The sequence below is a fragment of the Pleurodeles waltl genome, chromosome 4_1 (genome assembly GCF_031143425.1).
Source record: "Pleurodeles waltl isolate 20211129_DDA chromosome 4_1, aPleWal1.hap1.20221129, whole genome shotgun sequence".
Lineage (NCBI taxonomy): Eukaryota > Metazoa > Chordata > Amphibia > Caudata > Salamandridae > Pleurodeles > Pleurodeles waltl.
In genome coordinates, this window is record NC_090442.1 from 918005042 (window position 1) to 918030506 (window position 25465).

At 45.3% G+C, this 25465-nt stretch overlaps 1 protein-coding gene across 1 annotated transcript in view; it reads right to left on the reverse strand.

Annotated features, from left to right (window-relative positions):
* Positions 1-25465, reverse strand: part of DNAJC2 (DnaJ heat shock protein family (Hsp40) member C2) — a 403795-nt gene that overhangs the window by 94251 nt on the left and 284079 nt on the right. The window contains exon 14 of the mRNA XM_069229688.1: positions 7532-7632. Within this exon, the coding sequence (XP_069085789.1) occupies positions 7532-7632 (101 nt within the window). The remainder of the gene's footprint in view (positions 1-7531; positions 7633-25465) is intronic.

Below are 25465 nucleotides of genomic sequence, written 5' to 3' on the forward strand. Positions count from 1 at the left end.
CCCTTAAATTTAGTATTTAAGGGCTCCCCTGAACCTAAGAATTTAGATTCCTGCAACTTACCGAAGAAGACTGCTGAGCTGAAAACCCCTGCAGAAGAAGAAAGAAGACACCAACTGCTTTGGCCCCAGTCCTACCGGCCTGTCTCCTGACTTCTAAAGAAACCTGCTCCAGCGACGCTTTCCAAAGGACCAGCGACCACTGAATCCTCAGAGGACTGCCCTACTTCAAGAAAGACAAGAAACTCCTGAGGACAGCGGCACTGCTCCAACAGAACTACAACTTTGTTTCAAAGGAGCAGATTTAAAGACCCCTGCAACTCCCCGCAAGAAGTGTGAGACTTGCAACACTGCACCCGGCGACCCCGACTCGACTGGTGGAGAACCAACACCTCAGGGAGGACCCTCCGGCGACTCCGAGTCCGTGAGTAACCAAAGTTGTCCCCCCTGAGCCCCCACAGCGACTCCTGCAGAGGGAATCCCGAGGCTCTCCCTGACCGCGACTGCCTGAACCTAAAGTCCCGACAGCTGGAAAAGACCCTGCACCCGCAGCCCCCAGCACCTGAAGGAACGGAACTTCTGTGCAGGAGTGACCCCCAGGAGGCCCTCTCCCTTGCCCAGGTAGTTGCTACCCCGAGGAGCCCCCCCCCCTTGCCTGCCTGCACCGCTGAAGAGAACCCTTGGTCTCCCATTGAAATCTACAGAGAACCCGACGCTTGTTTACACACTGCACCCGGCCGCCCCCGCGCTGCTCAGGGTGTACTTTTTGTGCTGACTTGTGTCCCCCCCCCGGTGCCCTACAAACCGCCCCTGGTCTGCCCTCCGAAGACGCGGGTACTTACCTGCTGGCAGACTGGAACCGGGGCACCCCCTTCTCTCCTTTGAAGCCTATGTGTTTTGGGCACCTCTTTGACCTCTGCACCTGACCGGCCCTGAGCTGCTGGTGTGGTAACTTTGGGGTTGCTCTGAACCCCCAACGGTGGGCTACCTTGGACCCAAAACTGAGACCTGTAAGTGATTTACTTACCTGCTAAAAATAATAATACTTTACCTCCCCCAGGAACTGTGAAAATTGCACTGTGTCCACTTTTAAAACAGCTTATTGTGTTTTATGTAAAAAGTATATATGCTACTGTGATTATTCAAAGTTCCTAAAGTACTTACCTGCAATACCTTTCAAATGAGATATTACATGTAGAATCTGAACCTGTGGTTCTTAAAATAAACTAAGAAAATATATTCTTCTATAACAAAACCTATTGGCTGGATTTGTCTGAGTGTGTGTTCCTCATTTATTGCCTGTGTGTATGTACAACAAATGCTTAACACTACTCCTTTGATAAGCCTACTGCTCGACCACACTACCACAAAATAGAGCATTAGTATTATCTCTTTTTGCCACTATCCTACCTCTAAGGGGAACCCTTGGACTCTGTGCATACTATTCCTTACTTTGAAATAGTGCATACAGAGCCAACTTCCTACAAGCCTGTACTGGGTGGAGGTGCTTCACACCTCCCCCTGCAGGAACTGTAACACCTGGCGGTGAGCCTCAAAGGCTCACCCCCTATGTTACTGCACCACAGGGCACTCCAGCTAGTGGAGTTGCCCGCCCCCTCCGGCCACTGCCCCACTTTGGCGGCAAGGCCGGAGGAAATAATGAGAATAACAGGGAGGAGTCACTGGCCAGTCAGGACAGCCCCTAAGGTGTCCGGAGCGGAGGTGACTAACTTTTAGAAATCCTCCATCTTCCAGATGGAGGATTCCCCCAATAGGGATAGGAATGTGACCCCCTCCCCTTGGGAGGAGGCACAAAGAGGGTGTACCCACCCTCAGGGCTAGTAGCCATTGGCTACTAACCCCCCCCCAAGACCTAAACACTCCCTTAAATTTAGTATTTAAGGGCTCCCCAGAACCTAGGAACTCAGATTCCTGCAACCTAAGAAGAAGAGGACTGCTGAGCTGAAAAACCCTGCAGAGAAGACGGAGACACCAACTGCTTTGGCCCCAGCTCTACCGGCCTGTCTCCCCTCCTTTTGAAGAGACTGCTCCAGCGACGCTTTCCCCAGGGACCAGCGACCTCAATCCTCAGAGGACTGCCCTGCTCTAGAAGTACCAAGAACTCCCGAGGACAGCGGCTCTGTTCACCCAAGACTGCAACTTTGTTTCAAAGGAGCAACTTTAAACCAACTTGCGTTTCCCGCCGGAAGCGTGAGACTTGCTACTCTGCACCCGACGCCCCCGGCTCGACTTGTGGAGAACAATCACTTCAGGGAGGACTCCCCGGCGACTGCGAGACCACGAGTAGCCAGAGTTGCCCCCCCTGAACCCCTACAGCGACGCCTGCAGAGGGAATCCCAAGGCTCCCCCTGACCGTGACTGCCTGTTCCTCAGATCCCGACGCCTGGAAAAGACTCTGCACCCGCAGCCCCCAGGACCTGAAGAATCCGAACTCCAGTGCAGGAGTGACCCCCAGGAGGCCCTCTCCCTTGCCCAGGTGGTGGCTACCCCGAGGAGCCCCCCCCCTTGCCTGCCTGCATCACTGTAGAGACCCCTTGGTCTCCCATTGATTTCTATTGCTAACCCGACGCGTGTTTGCACACTGCACCCGGACGCCCCATGCTGCTGAGGGTGTACTTTCTGTGCTAACTTGTGTCCCCCCCCCCGGTGCCCTACAAAACCCCCCTGGTCTGCCCTCCGAAGACGCGGGTACTTACCTGATGGCAGACTGGAACCGGGGCACTCCCTTCTCCATTGAAGCCTACGCGTTTTGGGCACCACTTTGACCTCTGCACCTGACTGGCCCTGAGCTGCTGGTGTGGTAACTTTGGGGTTGCTCTGAACCCCCAACGGTGGGCTACCTTGGACCCAAACTTGAACCTCGTAGGTGGTTTACTTACCTGCAAAAACTAACTAACTCTTACTCCCCCCAGGAACTGTTGAAAATTGCACTAAGTGTCTAGTTTTAAAATAGCTATATGTGATTTATGTGAAGACTGTATATGCTATTTTGATTATTCAAAGTTCCTAAAGTACCTACCTGCAATACCTTTCATTTAAAGTATTACATGTAAAATTTGAACCTGTGGTTCTTAAAATAAACTAAGAAAATATATTTTTCTATACAAAAACCTATTGGCCTGGAATTGTCAGTGTGTGTTCCTCATTTATTGCCTGTGTGTGTACAACAAATGCTTAACACTACTCCTTTGATAAGCCTACTGCTCGACCATCCTACCACAAAATAGAGCATTAGTTTAATCTCTTTTTGCCACTATCTTACCTCTAAGGGTAACTGTAAGGAAATGCCTCCTTGGCATGGTTACCCCCTGACTTTTTGCCTTTGCTGATGCTATGTTTTGAATTGAAAGTGTGCTGAGGCCTGCTAACCAGGCCCCAGCACCAGTGTTCTTTCCCTAACCTGTACTTTTGTATCCAAAATTGGCACACCCTGGCATCCAGGTAAGTCCCTTGTAACTGGTACCTCGGGTACCAAGGGCCCTGATGCCAGGGAAGGTCTCTAAGGGCTGCAGCATGACTTATGCCACCCTGGAGACCCCTCACTCAGCACAGACACACTGCTTGCCAGCTTGTGTGTGCTGGTGAGAACAAAATGAGTAAGTCGACATGGCACTCCCCTCAGGGTGCCATGCCAGCCTCTCACTGCCTATGCAAGTATAGATAAGTCACCCCTCTAGCAGGCCTTACAGCCCTAAGGCAGGGTGCACTATACCATAGGTGAGGGCACCAGTGCATGAGCACTGTGCCCCTACAGTGTCTAAGCCAAACCTTAGACATTGTAAGTGCAGGGTAGCCATAAGAGTATATGGTCTGGGAGTTTGTCAAACACGAACTCCACAGCACCAGAATGGCTACACTGAAAACCGAGAAGTTTGGTATCAAACTTCTCAGCACAATAAATGCACACTGATGCCAGTGTACATTTTATTGTGAAACACACCCCAGAGGGCACCTTAGAGGTGCCCCCTGAAACTGTATCCAACTATCTGTGTAGGCTGACTGGTTCCAGCAGCCTGCCACACCAGAGACATGTTGCTGGCCCCATGGGGAGAGTGCCTTTGTCACTCTGAGGCCAGTAACAAAGCCTGCACTGGGTGGAGATGCTAACACCTCCCCCAGGCAGGAGTTGTAACACCTGGCGGTGAGCCTCACCCCTTTGTTCCAGCACCGCAGGACACTCCAGCTAGTGGAGTTGCCCGCCCCCTCCGGCCACGGCCCCCACTTTCGGCGGCAAGGCCGGAGGAAATAATGAGAATAACAAGGAGGAGTCACTGGCCAGTCAGGACAGCCCCTAAGGTGTCCTGAGCTGAAGTGACTGTAACTTTTAGAAATCCTCCATCTTGCAGATGGAGGATTCCCCCAATAGGATTAGGGATGTGACCCCCTCCCCTTGGGAGGAGGCACAAAGAGGGTGTACCCACCCTCAGGGCTAGTAGCCATTGGCTACTAACCCCCCAGACCTAAACACGCCCTTAAATTTTGTATTTAAGGGCGTCCCTGAACCTAAGAATTTAGATTCCTGAAACTACAAGAAGAAGAGGACTGCTGAACTGAAAAGCCCCTGCAGAAGAAGAACAGAAGACACCAACTGCTTTGGCCCCAGTCTAACCGGCCTGTCTCCTGCCTTCCAAAGAAACCTGCTCCAGCGACGCTTTCCAAAAGGACCAGCGACCTCTGAATCCTCAGAGGACTTCCCTGCTTCAAGAAAGACAAGAAACTCCCGAGGACAGCGGCACTGCTCCAAAAGAACTGCAACTTTGTTACAGAGGAGCAGATTTAAAGACCCCTGCAAATACCCGCAAGAAGCGTGAGACTTGCAACACTGCACCCGGCGACCCCGACTCGACTGGTGGAGAACCAACACCTCAGGGAGGACCCTCCGGCGACTCCGAGACTGAGTAACCAAAGTTGTCCCCCCTGAGCCCCCACAGCGACGCCTGCAGAGGGAATCCTCAGGCTCCCCCTGACCGCGACAGCCTGACTCTAAAATCCCGACGGCTGGAAAAGACCCTGCACCCGCAGCCCCCAGCACCTGGAGGATCGGAACTTCAGTGCAGGAGTGACCCCCAGGAGGCCCTCTCCCTTGCCCAGGTGGTGGCTACCCTGAGGAACCAACCCCTTGCCTGCCTGCACCGCTGAAGAGACCCCTTGGTCTCCCATCGAAACCTACAGAGAACCCGACGCTTGTTTACACACTGCACCCGGCCGCCCCCGCGCTGCTGAGGGTGTACTTTTTGTGCTGACTTGTGTCCCCCCCAGTGCCCTACAAAACCCCCCTGGTCTGCCCTCCGAAGACGCGGGTACTTACCTGCTGGCAGACTGGAGACGGGACACCCCCTTCTCTCCATTGAAGCCTATGTGTTTTGGGCACCTCTTTGACCTCTGCACCTGACCGGCCCTGAGCTGCTGGTGTGGTAACTTTGGGGTTGCCCTGAACCCCCAACGGTGGGCTACCTTGGACCCAAAACTGTGACCTGTAAGTGATTTACTTACCTGCTAAAAATAACAATACTTTACCTCCCCCAGGAACTGTGAAAATTGCACTGTGTCCACTTTTAAAACAGCTATTTGTGTTTTATGTGAAAAGTATATATGCTACTGTAATTATTCAAAGTTCCTAAAGTACTTACCTGCAATACCTTTCAAATGAGATATTACATGTAGAATTTGAACCTGTGGTTCTTAAAATAAACTAAGAAAATATATTTTTCTATAACAAAACCTATTGGCTGGAATTGTCTCTGAGTGTGTGTTCCTCATTTATTGCCTGTGTGTATGTACAACAAATGCTTAACACTACTCCTTTGATAAGCCTACTGCTCGACCACACTACCACAAAATAGAGCATTAGTATTATCTCTTTTTGCCACTATCTTACCTCTTAGGGGAACCCTTGGACTCTGTGCATGCTATTCCTTACTTTGAAATAGCACATACAGAGCCAACTTCCTACAGTAACCCTTGGACTCTGTGCATACTATTCCTTACTTTGAAATAGTGCATACAGAGCCAACTTCCTACAGATAGTAACTAGCAGAAAACAAATTCTTGAAAGGACACTTTGTAGTTCACTAAATTGACCACAATGAGTTAACTTTTATCCAATGTAATTCACATTTTATCACAAAAAAGTCTAAGCTTTCAAAACCTTTATTTTACAAAAGAGCTGCAGACCCAGTTTTTTTTTTTTTTTTTAAACTTGTAATTGCCGTGACTTTGACAAAGTCTGAAACATGACTTTTCAAATGGTTCCTACTCTGGTACTTGCAGAGTTAAGTTTTAATAGTGTTAGCATTAGGTGTGTTTACAGCATTACCTAATGCCAGCACACTGTCAATGACTGTAGTACTTTGAGTAGGTAAACAGTAGCTACCATACCTTAAAATGGGAGAAAAAAAAAAATCAATACTTGTAGTGTCTGTATGTTTAATATGCTTTAGTCAAAAGCTTTTTTTTCAGCCCAGTACAACCTTTAAATTGCATTAATATGTCACTTTGATTTTGTCACCTACTTTGAACTACTGCAAAACCAACTTTCATTTACAAATGTCTGCATATTTTCAAGCTGTTGCATTTATTCAATGCAATTGTTTACAATGCTGTCCAATTCATCACCACAAAACACTTTTTTCACTGTGCACCATTTCAGCCGTAGATTAGAAACAACCACACCTACACAAATCATCTCCCTCTACAATGCAAGTTTGGATACAAACTCCATTTTGTTTGGAACAATGTCTAATAAGCATTGTGCAAAATATGAACTAATGAAGTGCCAAAATCCCCTTTGAAATCAACGGATATGGCAAATACTTTCCTGGCAGGATGAAGTTTATTCTAGCCTGTAAAAAATTTAAACCTAGAGGATCTCATTAATTCATATGCTAGGATAAGCTGGCTTAAATCTAGTCTCTTAAATGCAGCCAAATGTCACCTCTGCCTAATAGGTCTATACCACTAATAGACAAGCATGCTGAGCACCTATGGCATACCTCAAACACATTTTTAATCTAGTTTACATTCTCTTCATTCACAGCACTGTCAAAATACTGAAATCGTAACTTTCTGGGGGGCTGGGGGGGCTATCTTATCAAGTTCAACATGTAGGAGCCTTTATAGCAGCAAATTCTGTCTCACTTATCTACAGAACTATTTAACAGCTACATCATCACCTTAGCCACAGAATTACCACTCATAGTTGCAGACGTCATAAGGTTAAGTACCACTTACCTTTGGCATTATTATCCTTCGCAGACCTATAACCTTCCACTCCGGCACTGGATTGTTGTGAAGCATGTGCAGGTCTGCCTTAATGGCCCATGCCTTCAATAGTAATCATCTTCTATCTTTCATCTCCCCAAACGACTTCAATTTCTGATATCAAACCTCTGCTTTCAAACTAAATCCCTACAACTCACACCTAAACCTATTTCGAATTCTTTGAGTTTAAGTTACAAAGCTTGTTTTATATTCTGAGCACAATGTTAGAATCAAACTAAGGTGGCATAATTACCTAGTCTCTGAAGGCTCTTTGCTTTACTTATGACATCTTTCGAATTCCTTTTTATTCCAGAGGTTGAATGTAAGTTCATGTAATTGGCAATGACTTCCCATCTACGATGAGAAAATAGATAACAAATAGACCAGAGTATTAGAAGACCAAGTATTGTTTGTTTGTAAATAAATGCACAATAAAAAGATATGAAAAAGAAGAGATGAAGGAAACTGGTAAACTAAAATATTAGTAAAATCCATTGCCTACACACATTACGGTTTTACAGACGTATTACACCTGTATCAAAAAATGAAAAATAACTTGTTTCAAGTGTACTCTTATAACACAATACTATTAGTCCTAAAGGTGATAAGCTAAAGTTTACAAGGTCAGTAGTTCACATACTCAAATATATTAGAAGGAATAGTTTCTTACCTGTAACTCCAGTTATCTTGTAGGGGTATTTTCATGATAGTCATAAGCGTTGAATTGTTCCGTCCGCCTGTGGGGACCCCGGAGCACTTTTTCCCAATATAACTTCTTAAGTGTTCATGTTCGCCTTACTTCAGGAAGGCCTGCAAAGTCACTTAAGAATGTAAATATGCAGCCTAAAGGAAAGGCTACAGTGTCCAAAATTCTTCATCCAATTTGCTTTAAAAAATGCACTTTAAAAAAGGCCATCCATTCAAATGCATGAATGAGTTGACAATTTAGCAGAAGAAAATCCTTCACAAACCTTCTTGTAATGCAAAACGATGAAGGAGTACAGGGCAGTTTAGCTCTTAGGCTGCCATTATAAATGAAGAAAAAGGAGAATGTGACTTTAAGAACAGCCAGTCCTCCAGTATCCCATCATGCCTAGAAAGAGACAGTTACATCAGTTCTTTTTGTAGGCAGTCCTAGCTGAGAGTAATGATATACCTGCAATATTATTTTTGTCTACTCCACCAGTGAAGATGGAGGGTTGCTTATGACTATCATGGAAATATCCATACGAGAGAACTGGAGTTACAGGTAAGAAACTATTCCTTCTCTCGCAGGGGATTTCCATGTATAGTCGGTCATAAGCGCTGAATAGAACAGCAAGCCTATCCCATAAACAGCGGTGGAGTAGACAGAACATAAATGAAATACAATATCAAGCAAAGAGGTTGCTGAGAGAAGCCTGTCCTACTTCAGCATCTGTCCTGGTATCAAAGTCAAGACCGTAATGTTTAGTGAACGTGTGGACAGACCTCCAGGTCGCAGCTCTACAGATGTCTGCTAAGGGAACATTCATCATCCAGGCAGTCGTGGCAGACTAACCTCTGGTAGAATGTGTTCTTGGTCTGCCAGCTAGGGTTTTGTTAGCTAGTTGGTAGCAAAATAGAATGCAGGAGACAATCCATTTAGAGATTGTTTGGAGGTGGCCAGACCAGTGTGAACTGGACCATAATTAACAAACAATTGTGGACATTTTCTAATATATCTGGTTAGATCTAACTAGAATTTTAAAACCCCCCTTTACATCTAGAGAGTGGAGAGCCCTCTCTGCTGGAGTGGATGGGTTTTGAAATAAAGTTGGCAAGGAAATCGACTGGTTGACATGAAAGTCAGATAACCTTGGGCAGAAATTTAGGATGTGTTCGCATCACTACCTTGGAAGAGGGGAATACTGAGCAAGGCTCGTGAGCACAGAGCCTGAATCTCGCCAACCCTGCGTGTTGATTTAATTGCCACAAGGAAAGCCGTTTTCCAAGTTAGGTATTTGAGAGATGCCTTGTGTATGGGCTCAAATGGATTTTGCATGAGGCTCAAAAGGACCATATTAAGCTCCCGTGGTGGTGAAGGGAGCCTAATTGGAGGAAAGACCTTCTTTAACCCTTCTAGGAAATCTTTGATGACTGGTATCCTAAAGAAAGAGGTTTGCGAAGGACCTTTTTTTGTACGCAGTTGTCAGGAATAAGGCCATGCGCGGTCCATGTCTCACCCGATACTCCGCTGCGCGACTCTGCGGTGCTTTATGCGCACCACTTGTCATCCCCTCTTGTTCCAAAGGTGACCATCAGCGTCGTCTGCCCTGTGGCAAAGCTCATAGAGCTGCAGGTTCAGGACATTGGTGGACAAGATGCACTTATCAGTGCTATTCTATGAAGAGACTACAATTCCCATGTTTTTAGAGGCAGCAGCCATCTTGGGGTATGGCAGGCCTATAAAGCCCAGCCACGCCCAAGCATGTTGCTCACTATGTTGAAGACTTCGATGCAGCCAGACCTCGTTGGGGGTTTCTCTGGAGAAGAGCAGTGTTCCTGAATGGCAGAGAGTTGTCTAACCAAAGTATCCTTGTTACCATGGTGCATTAAAAAACCAGTAGGTCTTACTCATAGCGTTAATTGCTGAATCAGAGTTTGGAGGAAATCATTACTTCCAAAAGGTAAAGCGCCCCTTAGAATAACGAGCAAAGCGTTTTCCAGTTTCTAGAGTACAACGGCCTTAGCGCAACGATTAAAGGCATTTCAGAGCACAGATGTTAAGCGCTCTTTTGCATAACATTCCAAAGCGTTTCAGTTCACAGATGTAAAGCGCTCTTGGCACGACAATTCAGGTGCTTCAGTTCATAGATGTAAAGCGCTCTTTTGCACAACAAATCAAAGCGTTTCAGTTCACAGATGTAAAGCGCTCTTGGCACGACAATTCAGGCCCTTCAATTCATAGATGTAAAAAGCTCTTGGCACGGCAATTCGAGCGCTTCAGTTCACAGATGTAAAGCGCTCTTGGCACGACAATTCAGGCGCTTCAGTTCACAGATGTTAAGCGCTCTTAGCACAACAATTCAAAGTGTTTCAGTTCACAGATGTAAAGCGCTCTTGGCATGGCAATTCAAGCGCTTCAGTCCTCAGGTTTAAAGCGCTCGGCACGACAATCAAAGCGCTTCAGTTCACAGGAGTAAAAGGTTCTTGGCACAACAATCTTAGTGAGTCAGGCTACTTGAGTAAAAGCGCTTCCTGGTATTATTAAGTAAAGCGCTTCAAGCTCAATGAGTAAAACGTTTTGGCATTTATTGTTGTGAATGTGAAAGTATTTCTGGAGAATACCTGACTTGCAATCTCCGCAACTTTTAAATGTACCTAATGAAGACACTGTGGACAACTTTGTTGCGATTCCTCCACCACCAAAAAAAAAGGAAAGAGGGAGGCGGTCGTAAACATTCCAAGACTTTAAAACAGGTGCCGAGGGTAAAGGGAAACACCCCTCCATTATCGGATTTCCCAGCAGATCCTCTGTTAACGGTAGGACCATCACCAGTCATGTTAGGCTCTGATATCAGAGGCTCGAGACCCCCTTATGATGGCTATTTATCTAATTTGGATTCTATGCTCAAACCTCTTTTTTCAGCTTTAGAGGAGAAATTAATAACATTAATAAATACTAAATTTGAGCAACTTCAGGATATCATCTCCAAATCGTTGACCAAAATATCTTCCCTAAAAACTGGTGTAAAAACTGCTGTTAGTCACACTTATGAAACCACGCTTAAACATAAAGATGCACGGCAAGCTAATTTATTAACTGACCAGGATCAACCCCGGTCCACTTTACATCCACTAATGGAACTCATGGAAATCTACCCATAAAAACTCTATCAACCTTGACTGGCGGTATGGACACCCCTTTGGAATGTGAAACAGTTCCTAAGTCTATAGTTCCTATTGCTCAAAAGGAGGTTCTGCAACTCCCGCCGGACTGCATGCTGTATATTCTGGTCTTAGATAACGTGCCCCCTCTCGATTCCATCCAGAAGGAAGATACTCAGTCTTTAAAAAGGAAATGTGGACATTGGCTGAGGCTAAAGCTTAGACATCAAGATGATTTAAATAGTAAAATTCTTATGGCACGAAGGGTGAAGTGGGTAGGTTTATCCAAAAAAGCATATGAAGGGGATTGTATTGCGATTAATTTTGTTAATCTTTGTTTGGTTAAATACTTGCTGATGGCTTCTTCATGCTGTGTTAAGGGGAAGGGTGGGATCCAAATTTACCCTCTAAGCTTTTTTTATGATCCAACTATTTTATTAGCCTCCTCTATCAATGTTCCCTGTGGATCTAATGTAGAATCGTCAAGGACATTTTTACAGGACCATATTTCTGCCCCTGATCGCTATCAGAATTTGACATCTCTCGACGTGAATGATTGACAAGTGGCAGAGACTGGGTTTATGATAGGCACCCTTCAGAAGGCTGAGATGGAAGTTGGGCATATGCCTCCGGCATTATTGACAGGGTTTGATGAGGCAGTTATTTTACCTCAAAATATAATAGATGCCGCCATAAATAAGGAGCCAATGAATAGGATTCCGAAAAGTAACAAATCTTTATCTTTGATTAGCTGGAATATTGCAGGGCTTCGGTCCAAGGTCAGAAACTTATAATGGTTGGAGTTTATATCCACTTATGTTATTTGTCTCAAGGAGACATGGACCATGGACCCCTTCCATTTGGATGGGTACTACTCTGTGTTTCAGCCAGCACTCCCCTCCCTAGCGGGATGGGCCAGTGGGGGGCTCCTGGTCCTTGTATCCTTACAACGTTTGAAAATCGAGGCGTCCTTGATTTGGTCCTCTGTATTCTTCATGGTGGTCCAATTATCAATGGAAGGGAATGAGGACTTTTTGCTTTTGAATTTTTACAATAATATCCTGTGTAATGCCATGCTAGAAAGTCTTGAAAAGCTAACCGATTTCCTTGACTCCTCTGGGAAGCTCCAGGACAGGGAGCTAGAAATGATATGGGCTGGAGACTAACGTTCTGTTATGTATTCAGGAACTTCCTCACATGTGTGGTGCCTTTATTGAAGGCAGAGAGTCATCTACACGCTTTATCCATTATAACCAAGGCGAAGCTCTAAACACCCTTATTTATAAATTCGATCTTGTTTATGCAAGGGATAGGGCAACTAGACATAAGCAAAAGACACCCACCTACACAGGGAGCACGAAAGGTAGTATAATTGATTTTATTCTTATTGGCTCCTCACTTTCCCATCTAATTCTGGATTTTAAGATAATATCAAATTGTGCTAGTGATCACAACCTTTTGGGTATAAAATTAGCCTTTAAAAATAGGTTAGTCTCATCCAGAATAGAATGTAGGGGGAAAGCAGTCTTTAAAAGAAATTTTGGCATCCGTATGAAGTGGGATAGAGTGGATATTAAAACTTTTCATGAGGATATTATAGAGCAAAATAAGGATTACATTAATAAATGTTTGTCGCCGCAACCTATTTACGCCCATCTCGTAGCTGCTTATGAACTTTTAAGCTGCGCTATTTCTGAGGCATTAGTGTGCAGTAAGTCTACTCAGGGATTAAAACCCCAACGCTGGTTTAACTCAGCCTGTACAGCTGCCCATAAAGACTTAAAATCAGCTATTAAAACTGTCCCATTTAGGCGTGAATTAGTGAAACATGCTAGGGGCCGATACAAGTTAGCCCTGTTAGGACAGAAAGAATGAAGTTAGATCTAGAGCATGGGAAGATCTTTTGGCAGCTACGGAATTGAGGGATCCTGCACAATTGGTCAATCATCCCTATTTCTCAGAACATGACAATAAGGAGGATGATTGTCCGATACCTGAGGAGTCCTGGGTGAAACATTTTACAACAGTATTTCAATCTGTAAATGACCCTAATCATGGAAAAGAGGAATGTGGCTATCCGGTACTGGCTACCCCAAAACTGAATATGAGTGGGCTATCATTTGAGGTAGACGAGGTAATTACAGCCATTAAACAAATGAAATCAGGCCAAGCCCCCGGCCCGGATGGGGTTCCAGTGGATTTATTTAAATCCTTACCTGATTTGGGGGGCCGTTAATCACAAATGTTTTGATTAGCGCAGTTAAAAGTTCTATTCCTTCCCCATGGCAAACGGCAATAATTGTTCCGATTTTTAAAAAGGGCAACAGGCTTGACCCCACCTGCTATAGACCAATTTCTCTTATTGATTCTATGGCAAAGATTCTGGGGAGTGTTATTTTGAATCGGCTTGAGGACTGGGTGACAAGGACAAAAATAATTTCCCCAATTCAATATGGCTTTAGGCCTGGACTAGGCACAGTGGACCAGGCCTTAAATTTGCACCTCATTCTTAGCAAATATGTTATTGCCAAGAGAGAATCTATTCATTTAGCTTTTATTGATCTATCTAGTGCGTTTGATCTGGTGAATAGAGAGAAATTGTGGTCACTCATGGATGCAATGGGGGTTGATCAGGATCTGCTGGAGCTGATTAAACGATTATATACTGATCTTACTATTTCAGTACAATAAGGCCAGCTTGGTGAAAGGTCCCATCCCCTCCCATTTAAGCGGGGGGTTAGACAGGGCTGTACTTTAGCACCTTTTTTATTTCTGTTATATATTAATGGTCTTTATATCTTTCTAGTAAAAAATGGCAAGGATTTTCCTAGGATGGGTCTTAGACAACCTCTGATTTTACTGTACGCTGTGGACGGTGTTTTAATTGCTCGTACAGCAAACGGTTTACAGAATCTATTGGACCTTTTTTTAACTTTTACGCAAGAGTTGATTTGAAAGTTAACTTTAAAAAGTCACGTTATGATTTGTGGACCTAGAAATACGTGAACTAAACGCTTTAATATGGGGGGGACATTTTAACAAAGGTGAAAGATTTTTGTTATCTAGGACTGCATTTAAGCTCTTCCTTGTCGTGGAACCCCCATCTTAACTTAAAGGCCCAACAAATGGCGAGAAACATGGAAGCGATTTTTCGCTTTGACCGTAAATTAGGACACAGACCAGTCCACCAGATTATTATGCTCTATAAATCTAAATGTGTTTCTGCAGCAATCTATAGGTTTGCGCCTTTGGGGATATACTAACTCAACCATCTTACAACGTAGAGAGAATACATTTCTCCACCGGCTGCTTCTGGTACCTAAGAATGTAGCAAATATTATTTGCCATGAGGAGTTGGGAATAAGGTACATTAAGGATTTGATTGAGATCGCCCCACTCCTGCTACGAATAAAAGTATGGTTAAATCCTGCGGCTAGACTAGTTCAAGACTGTAATCAATTGCATCCAACTAGCCAATCATAGTAAGATTCCATGGCTTACTTTTGTACATAACTCTTTTCGGAAATTGGACTTAGAGATTATGTATCTTAAACCAGAGCTTATGCCTGCAAATGCTAAGGAAATGGTTAAAATTCGATGTATAGAGTATATTATGAAACATAGATATCAAGTGGCAGAGAAATTGAAAACATTTGAATTATATGTGCAGATTTCAACTTCAACTTTGATAGAACCATATTTCATCTGGTTCCCAATTGCTTCTTTGTACTCTCTACGTGTTCTTTTTAGATTAAATATGATCCATTTTAGGGTGGCTTTTCCAAAGAAATGTATGTGGCAAAAAATGCTACAGCCTTGTCCTTGTGACAATTTTCCAAACAAAGCTCTTGCCACTTTGTTCTAATTTCGCTCACTTTACTCAGTTCCTAGGAAAACTTTTATATTGCCAGTCCTGCACAAACTACATACTATTTTCCATAAGTAGGCACTGATTGGTATTCATAGACTTTCATCCAAACAAATGTGTAGTTCAGTTTTAAGTTTTATTAAATCAGCCATTGCTATTAGGAAGATACGAACTGGTCGATGTACCCGTTTATTAATATAACTCTGATTATTTGTGATTTTATTTTGTTGATTGGGATTTTAATGTTTGTAAATTATTATCTTCTCATTTAGAAGGTTTGTGGGACACTTTTTGATATGCTTTGATAATTAGCCTTGTCATTTTAGTCGGATGAAGATGTTTGTATTTTGTCTTAATTTATAAGGATTGTATTTTAATAGTTATTTATATTTTATGTAGCGTATATGTGCTTTTATGGCAAAATGCTGAATAAAGATCTTTTGACTGACTGACTGACATCTTCCTGGCAAGATGTAGGGTCTATCATTTTGGAGGAACACCAGATGCAGAATCTCTTCCATTTGAAGGAATACACTATACAGGCGGATGGCCGTTGTGCCTCTTAGGATTTCCATACAATCCGGTGGAAGATTTATGTACCCATACTGCACTAACTTAGGAGCCATGATGCCAAACTCAAGGAGGAAAGAATTTCGTTAGGAGGTCTGTCCTGCATGGCAGCCTGAGATGTGGTAGGAGCGATCGGTGAAGGAGGTCCGGGAACCACCACTGCCTTAGCCATTCTGGTGCAATGAAGATCATTCTGGCTGAAGTCATTGAGAGTTTTTAGACGCACTGCTGGGATGAGGGAATTGGTGGAAAGGAGTACAAAAATGTGTTGGACCAGTCTAAACACAGAGCATTCCCAAACAATTCTGGATGGTAAAACCTGCCGGCAAAATTGCAGCATTTTCGGTTTTCAGTTGTGGCGAAAAGGTCGATAGAAGGTGTGCCCCACAAACGGAAGATATCTTGAACGACATCTTCGTTCAGCACCCACTCGTGGTTGTCTTCGAGAACTCTGCTGAGGGCATCCGCTTGTACATCCTGAGCGCCAGGAAGGTGACTTGATTCTATCTGCAATCTCCTGACCAGGAGCCAGTGCCTTATCGTCTGGGCCTCTTGAGATAAGACTCTGGAACTGGTTCTCCCCTGCTTGTTCAGGTAATACATGGTGATTGTATTGTCTGTCTGGACAAGCAGGGTATCGTTGTTGAAGGACAGGAGAAATGCCTTGAGAGCTAGGTGCACCGCATGGAGTTCAAGGAGATTGATGTGGTATGACGTCTCCTTGGGAGACCAGAGGCCTTGTGTTTGTAGGTGACCCATACGGGGTCCCCATCCGAGGAAAGAGGCATCTGTCACAATAGTCTGTGATGGAGGCTGTAGACGAAAAGGCAACCCTTGCAGGAGATTGGTTGGAGAACACCAGCAACTGAGGGATCTGATTGCGTGAGTGGACAGAAAGATTCTGTCTTCGAAGTTTCCAGACAGTTGATTCCATTGGCCCTCCAGGCACTCCTGAAGGGGTCGCATGTGGAGGCAAGCGTTGGGTGTCACAAAGATGCATGAGACCATGGAGCCTAGAAGAGAGGAGACTGTGTGCACTGTTGGACACAACACTTCTGGAGAATGCATAAGCGTTGTTCCTCTGAAGGACACACTTTTGCCTGTAGTGTGTCTATGGTAGCTCCTAAGTAGTGCGATTTCTGGACAGGGACTGTCGTGGACTTGAGAAAGTTGACATGAAGCCCTAGCCGATAATGGAGATTGCATTTCCATTTGAAATGTAGTTGGGCTTCTGATCAGGTGGATGACTCGATTAGCCTGTCATCCAGATATGGGTAGATGATAATTAGGTGCCTTCGAAGATGTGCTGCCACCACAGCCATGCACTTGGAGAAAGTCCTGGGTGCTGACTTGAGACCAAATGGTAGGATGGTGTATTGGAAGTGATCTTGTCCCACAACAAATCCCAGGAACTTTTTTACTATGGGGATATGAAAGTAGGCAGCATGTCGGTCTACTGAGCAAAGCCAGTCCCCTTGGTGAATCTGGAGGTATGTTTGGTGTAAGGCTACCATCCTGAACTTTTCCTTTCTGACCCATTTGCTGGCAATCTTCAGGTCTGGAATAGGTCTGAACTCTTTCTTGTCCTTTTTTGGAACAAGGAAGTACCTTGAGTAAATGCCTTTTCCCCGCTGGTTGAGGGGAACAGTTTCCACTGCTTTCTTTTCTAGCAGAATGGAAACTTCTGCCTTTAGAAGGCTAAGATAAGAAGTGGTCGACTTCGACAGAACACTTGGTGGTGGGGTGGAAAACCTGAGACAATACCCATTTTGTACAAAGTTCAAGATCCAAGCGTCTCTTCTAATTGGTTGCCACTTTGTCAGGAAATTGGTGATGCTTCCCCCCACCAAAATTGGTAATGGACACTGGGGAAGAAAGCTTTCCGGGTTTTGAGGCTGAAGGTTGTCAAATTGTCATCTTTGTTGTTTCCGCTGAGGCTGGTAAGCTCTTTGGAATTGCTGCAGAGTTCTTCCAGGCAGCCACTGGGGGGGTTGAACTCGGAGTACAATAGTGACATTGGAAAGGTCTTTGTTGCTTTTTGGGTTTTTCAAGGCCTACTACCTTCAATATGTCTACCTCAGCCTTCATCCTTGCAATTTTTTTGTCGGCGTGAGAGCTGAACAGAGTGGAGCCTGAAAATGGCAAGTTCTGAATGCGTTGCTGAGCATCTGGTTTCAGTGATATTAGACGCAGCCAGGAATGTCTCCTTAGCGTTACCCCATGACAGGATATATGTACAGAGAGCAAGGATTAGTCTGCAGCTGCACTAATGACCTGGTTAGAGACCTTGGCACCTTGTTGGACGAGCTCTAAAAAAATCCTCCTTCTGATGTCTTGGAGGGTGGTCAGCAAATTAAAGTAGGGAGTCCCACAGAGCTCTATCTTATCTGCCCAAGAGGGCTGTTGCGTTTGCCGCCTTCATGAAGGTTGCAGCCAAACTGCAGACTGCGGACAGACTACGGTCTGTCGAAGCCACCTTTTTAGTCTCCGTCAGGAGGCGAGGTAGTAGACTGAGATGTAGCGTGACATTTGCTGGCAGACAGTATTACCACGGAATCAGGTGGAGGATTGGAGTGCAGAAACAAAGGGTCTTGTTAAGGAGGACGATACTTTTTTAGGAGTCTGGAGGGAGCAGACTTAGTCGTAGCCAGCGTAAGGAAAACTTCCATGGCGAGTTCCAGAAGACCAGGCACTAGTGGTAGCAAAGGTCTGACAGCTATGCACTGCTGGAGAGTCTTGAATATGATCGAAGTAGATGGGTTTGGGACAGCTATAGGAATGTTCAGTTTTGCAGCACCTCATACTAGAACTTCATTAAAGGTGTTGATTTAGTCAACCGGTGAGGAGCGAGGTTGAGGTGAATTTGCTAGTGTGGGGGAATAGTTTCTGGTGGAGAATGAGATCTGTGGTGGGAATGTCTTGAACGGCCAGATGACTGATGGCCATGACGAGAATGGTGGTGTGATCTTGAGCGCTGTCTGTGAGCGGGGGCGGTGCTAGGCACTTGAGGCACCGGAAGTGATACGGGTGCCTGGCAAACCGGAGCAGCCAGCTGCAGCGGAATCAGACTTTGAGGTGAAGGTTGAGGAAGAGGCGTAGCAGCCGGCAGAGGAGGTGTGTGAGAAGGCAACGACAGAAGAAGCACCAGAGAAGGAGAGACATCTCTGGAATGGTGCGATGCCGATGAAGAATAGATCCTTCTCCGTTTCTGCCTCCTCGACGTCGAGTAGTAGTAAATTCCCAGCAACTTAATTTTGAGGTAGCAAGGGTGAGCAGTCCAAAGCTTCCCAGAGAGGCAGTGTGAGTAGCAGATACGTCAACCTCAAACTGTCAAACAGACAATATTTCACTGTACCAACCAGTGCTTTGGTTAGTGAAAGGAAAGTACTTTAATGTTAGAAGAATGTGAAATACTACATAGTCTGGTGGTGGGTTCAGGTACGTTGTCTAGTTAATCACTACATCTACTGTGCCCTATGCCAATTTTAGAGTGTCAGTTTCTCTGGTATTTACTAAAGATAAAGTCATAGGCAAAGATTTGGAATAGATATGAGTTCCGTAAGTTATTACAAAGTCAGGTAATTTGTAGTTCAATCAGTTCATGACCGTAAGAGTTCATAGTGGCAAATGATAATGAAAATGTCACTTACCCAGTGTACATCTGTTCGTGGCATCAGTTGCTGAGATTCACATGGTCTGCATAGCTCGCCATCTGGTGTTGGGTCGGAGTGTTACAAGTTGTTTTTCTTCGAAGAAGTGTTTTCGAGTCACTGGACCGAGTGACTCCTCCTTGTGTGCGTATTGCGCATGGGCGTCGACTCCATCTTCGATTGTTTTCCCCGCAGAGGGTGAGGTAGGAGTTGTACTATAGTAATAGTGCCCGCGCAATGAAATGTGTAAGTATGTACCTATTAAAGGTTTAAATAATATATATACAAATGTACAAAATTGAAGGTAACTTTTGAACTGCTACAGGCTTCCGGGGAGGTGGGTGGGCCCATGTGAATCTCAGCGACTGATGCCACGAACAGATGTACACTGGGTAAGTGACATTTTCAGTTCGATGGCATCTGTCGCTGTAGATACACATGGTCTGCATAGACTAGTAAGCAGTTATTTCCCCATAAGCGGTGGTTTAGCCTGTAGGAGTAGAAGTTGTCTGAAATAGAGTTCTTAATACAGCTTGACCTACTGCAGCTTGTTGTGCGGATAGCACATCTATACAGTAGTGTTTGGTGAATGTGTGAGGCGTAGACCATGTGGCTGCCTTACATATTTCATGCATTGGGATGTTTCCTAAAAAGGCCATTGAAGCACCTTTTTTCCTTGTTGAATGTGCCCTGGGAGTAATGGGCAGTTGTCTTTTTGCTTTAAGGTAGCAGATTTGGATGCATTTAACAATCCATCTGGCTATACCTTGTTTTGATATTGGGTTACCTGCATGAGGTTTTTGGAATGCAATAAATAGCTGTTTAGTCTTTCTGATGTTCTTCGTTCTGTCAATGTAGTACATTAATGCTCTTTTTACATCTAATGTATGTAGTGCTCTTTCAGCCACAGAATCTGGCTGTGGGAAAAAAACTGGTAGTTCTACCGTTTGATTTAGATGGAACGGTGAAATAACTTTTGGTAAAAATTTTGGATTAGGTCGTAGGACGACCTTATTTTTATGTATTTGTATAAAAGGTTCCTGTAAGGAAATGCCTCCTTGGCATGGTTGCCCCCTGACTTTTTGCCTTTGCTGATGCTATGTTTACAATTGAAAGTGTGCTGAGGCCTGCTAACCAGGCCCCAGCACCAGTGTTCTTTCCCTAACCTGTACTTTTGTATCCACAATTGGCAGACCCTGGCATCCAGATAAGTCCCTTGTAACTGGTGCTTCTAGTACCAAGGGCCCTGATGCCAAGGAAGGTCTCTAAGGGCTGCAGCATGTCTTATGCCACCCTGGAGACCTCTCACTCAGCACAGACACACTGCTTGCCAGCTTGTGTGTGCTAGTGAGGACAAAACGAGTAAGTCGACATGGCACTCCCCTCAGGGAGCCATGCCAGCCTCTCACTGCCTATGCAGTATAGGTAAGACACCCCTCTAGCAGGCCTTACAGCCCTAAGGCAGGGTGCACTATACCATAGGTGAGGGTACAAGTGCATGAGCATGGTACCCCTACAGTGTCTAAACAAAACCTTAGACATTGTAAGTGCAGGGTAGCCATAAGAGTATATGGTCTGGGAGTTTGTCAAACACGAACTCCACAGCACCATAATGGCTACACTGAAAACTGGGAAGTTTGGTATCAAACTTCTCAGCACAATAAATGCACACTGATGCCAGTGTACATTTTATTGTAAAATACACCCCAGAGGGCACCTTAGAGGTGCCCCCTGAAACTTAACCGACTATCTGTGTAGGCTGACTAGTTTTAGCAGCCTGCCACAAACCGAGACATGTTGCTGGCCCCATGGGGAGAGTGCCTTTGTCACTCTGAGGCCAGTAACAAAGCCTGCACTGGGTGGAGATGCTAACACCTCCCCCAGGCAGGAATTGTCACACCTGGCGGTGAGCCTCAAAGGCTCACCTCCTTTGTGCCAACCCAGCAGGACACTCCAGCTAGTGGAGTTGCCCGCCCCCTCCGGCCAGGCCCCACTTTTGGCGGCAAGGCCGGAGAAGATAATGAGAAAAACAAGGAGGAGTCACTGGCCAGTCAGGACAGCCCCTAAGGTGTCCTGAGCTGAGGTGACTCTGACTTTTAGAAATCCTCCATCTTGCAGATGGAGGATTCCCCCAATAGGGTTAGGATTGTGACCCCCTCCCCTTGGGAGGAGGCACAAAGAGGGTGTACCCACCCTCAGGGCTAGTAGCCATTGGCTACTAACCCCCCAGACCTAAACACGCCCTTAAATTTAGTATTTAAGGGCTACCCTGAACCCTAGAAATGAAAATGTCACTTACCCAGTGTACATCTGTTCGTGGCATCAGTCGCAGTAGATTCGCATGTTCTGCAATAGCTCGCCATCTGGTGTTGGGCCGGAGTGTTACAAGTTGTTTTTCTTCGAAGAAGTCTTTCGAGTCACGGGACCGAGTGACTCCTCCTTTTGTCTCCATTGCGCATGGGCGTCGACTCTATCCTCGATTGTTTTTCCCCGCAGAGGGTGAGGTAGGAGTTGAATTGTAGTAATAGTGCCCATGCAATGGAGTGACTAAGTATGCACCTATTTAAGGTTGAGATGATACATATATAAATAATTGAAGGTAACTTCTAAACTGCTACAGGCTCCCGGGGAGGCGGGTGGGCACATGCGAATCTACTGCGACTGATGCCACGAACAGATGTACACTGGGTAAGTGACATTTTCAGTTCGATGGCATCTGTCGCTGTAGATACGCATGTTCTGCATAGACTAGTAAGCAGTTATTTCCCCAAAAGCGGTGGATCAGCCTGTAGGAGTGGAAGTAGTCTGAAATAATGTCCTTAATACGGCTTGACCTACTGTGGCTTGTTGTGCGGATAACACGTCTACACAGTAGTGCTTGGTGAATGTGTGAGGCGTAGACCATGTGGCTGCCTTACATATTTCTTGCATTGGGATGTTTCCTAGAAAGGCCATGGTAGCCCCTTTCTTTCTGGTTGAGTGTGCCCTTGGTGTAATGGGCAGCTGTCGTTTAGCTTTAAGGTAGCAGATTTGGATGCATTTAACTATCCATCTGGCTATACCTTGTTTTGAAATTGGGTTTCCTGCGTGAGGTTTTTGAAATGCAATAAAGAGTTGTTTAGTCTTTCTGATGTTTTTTGTTCTGTCAATGTAATACATTAATGCTCTTTTGACATCTAATGTATGTAGTGCCCTTTCAGCTACGGTATCTGGCTGTGGAAAGAACACTGGAAGTTCCACTGTTTGATTTAGATGGAACGGTGAAATAACCTTTGGCAAAAATTTAGGATTGGTTCTTAGGACGACTTTATTTTTGTGTAGTTGTATAAAAGGTTCCTGTATAGTAAACGCCTGAATCTCGCTTACTCTTCTTAGGGAAGTAATGGCGATGAGAAATGCCACCTTCCAGGTTAGGAACTGTATGTCGCAGGAGTGCATGGGTTCAAAAGGTGGACCCATAAGTCTAGTTAGGACAACATTTAGGTTCCATGAAGGAACAGGTGGTGTTCTTGGTGGTATAATTCTCCTAAGGCCCTCCATGAATGCTTTAATGACTGGTATCCTATGTAGGGAAGTTGAATAGGTAGTTTGCAGGTATGCAGATATTGCTGCAAGGTGAATCTTAATGGAAGAGAAAGCTAGGTTAGATTTTTGTAAGTGAAGCAAGTAACCCACTACCTGTTCTGGAGTTGTGTGTAATGGTTGTATTTGATTAATATGGCAGTAGCAAACAAACCTCTTCCATTTACTTGCATAGCAGTGCCTGGTGGATGGCCTTCTGGCTTGTTTTATGACTTCCATACATTCTTGGGTAAGTTGTAAGTGCCCGAATTCTAGGATTTCAGGAGCCAGATTGCTAGATTCAGCGATGCTGGATCTGGGTGTCTGATCTTTTGGTTGTGCTGTGTCAACAGATCTGGCCTGTTGGGCAATTTGATGCAGGGTACCACTGATAGGTCTAGCAGCGTTGTGTACCAGGGTTGCCTTGCCCAAGTTGGTGCTATCAATATGAGTTTGAGTTTGCTTTGACTGAGTTTGTTTACCAGGTAAGGAAGGAGAGGGAGAGGAGGAAAAGCGTAAGCAAATATCCCTGACCAGTTCATCCATAGGGCATTGCCTTGGGATTGTTTGTGTGGGTATCTGGATGCGAAGTTTTGGCATTTTGCGTTCTCCCTTGTCGCAAACAAGTCTATCTGAGGTGTTCCCCAGAGTTTGAAATAAGTGTTCAGAATTTGGGGGTGAATTTCCCATTCGTGGACCTGTTGGTGATCTCGAGAGAGATTGTCTGCGAGTTGATTTTGTATCCCTGGTATAAACTGTGCAATTAGGCGAATTTGGTTGTGAATTGCCCAATGCCAAATTTTTTGTGCTAGCAGGCTTAACTGCGTGGAGTGCGTCCCCCCCTGCTTGTTTAGATAATACATTGTTGTCATGTTGTCTGTTTTGACGAGAATGTATTTGTGAACTATTATTGGTTGGAAAGCTTTTAGTGCTTGAAAAACTGCTAGAAGTTCTAGGTGATTGATATGCAGTTTTGTTTGATGTACGTTCCATTGTCCTTGTATGCTGTGTTGATCGAGGTGTGCTCCCCACCCTGTCATGGAAGCATCTGTTGTTATTACGTATTGTGGCACTGGGTCTTGGAAAGGCCGCCCCTTGTTTAAATTTATGTTGTTCCACCACAGAAGCGAGAGGTAAGTTTGGCGGTCTATTAACACCAGATCTAGAAGGTGACCCTGTGCTTGAGACCACTGTGATGCTAGGCATTGTTGTAAGGGCCTCATGTGCAGTCTTGCGTTTGGGACAATGGCTATGTGTAGGAAGTTGGCTCTGTATGTGCTATTTCAAAGTAAGGAATAGCATGCACAGAGTCCAAGGGTTCCCCTTAGAGGTAAAATAGTGGTAAAAATAGATAATACTAATGCTCTATTTTGTGGTAGTGTGGTCGAGCAGTAGGCTTATCCAAGGAGTAGTGTTAAGCATTTGTTGTACATACACATAGACAATAAATGAGGTACACACACTCAGAGACAAATCCAGCCAATAGGTTTTTGTATAGAAAAATATCTTTTCTTAGTTTATTTTAAGAACCACAGGTTCAAATTCTACATGTAATATCTCATTCGAAAGGTATTGCAGGTAAGTACTTTAGGAACTTCAAATCATCAAAATTGCATGTATACTTTTCAAGTTATTCACAAATAGCTGTTTTAAAAGTGGACACTTAGTGCAATTTTCACAGTTCCTAGGGGAGGTAAGTATTTGTTAGGTTAACCAGGTAAGTAAGACACTTACAGGGCTTAGTTCTTGGTCCAAGGTAGCCCACCGTTGGGGGTTCAGAGCAACCCCAAAGTCACCACACCAGCAGCTCAGGGCCGGTCAGGTGCAGAGTTCAAAGTGGTGCCCAAAACACATAGGCTAGAATGGAGAGAAGGGGGTGCCCCGGTTCCGGTCTGCTTGCAGGTAAGTACCCGCGTCTTCGGAGGGCAGACCAGGGGGGTTTTGTAGGGCACCGGGGGGGACACAAGCCCACACAGAAATTTCACCCTCAGCAGCGCGGGGGCGGCCGGGTGCAGTGTAGAAACAAGCGTCGGGTTTGTAATGGAAGTCAATGGGAGATCTAGGGATCTCTTCAGCGCTGCAGGCAGGCAAGGGGGGGGTTCCTCGGGGAAACCTCCACTTGGTCAAGGGAGAGGGACTCCTGGGGGTCACTCCTCCAGTGAAAGTCCGGTCCTTCAGGTCCTGGGGGCTGCGGGTGCAGGGTCTCTCCCAGGTGTCGGGACTTAGGATTCAAAGAGTCGCGGTCAGGTGAAGCCTCGGGATTCCCTCTGCAGGCGGCGCTGTGGGGGCTCAGGGGGGACAGGTTTTTGTACTCACAGTCTTAGAGTAGTCCTGGGGTCCCTCCTGAGGTGTTGGATCGCCACCAGCCGAGTCGGGGTCGCCGGGTGCAGTGTTGCAAGTCGCACGCTTCTTGCGGGGAGGTTGCAGGGTTCTTTAAAGCTGCTGGAAACAAAGTTGCAGCTTTTCTTGGAGCAGGTCCGCTGTCCTCGGGAGTTTCTTGTCTTTTCGAAGCAGGGGCAGTCCTCAGAGGATGTCGAGGTCGCTGGTCCCTTTGGAAGGCGTCGCTGGAGCAGGATCTTTGGAAGGCAGGAGACAGGCCGGTGAGTTTCTGGAGCCAAGGCAGTTGTCGTCTTCTGGTCTTCCTCTGCAGGGGTTTTCAGCTAGGCAGTCCTTCTTCTTGTAGTTGCAG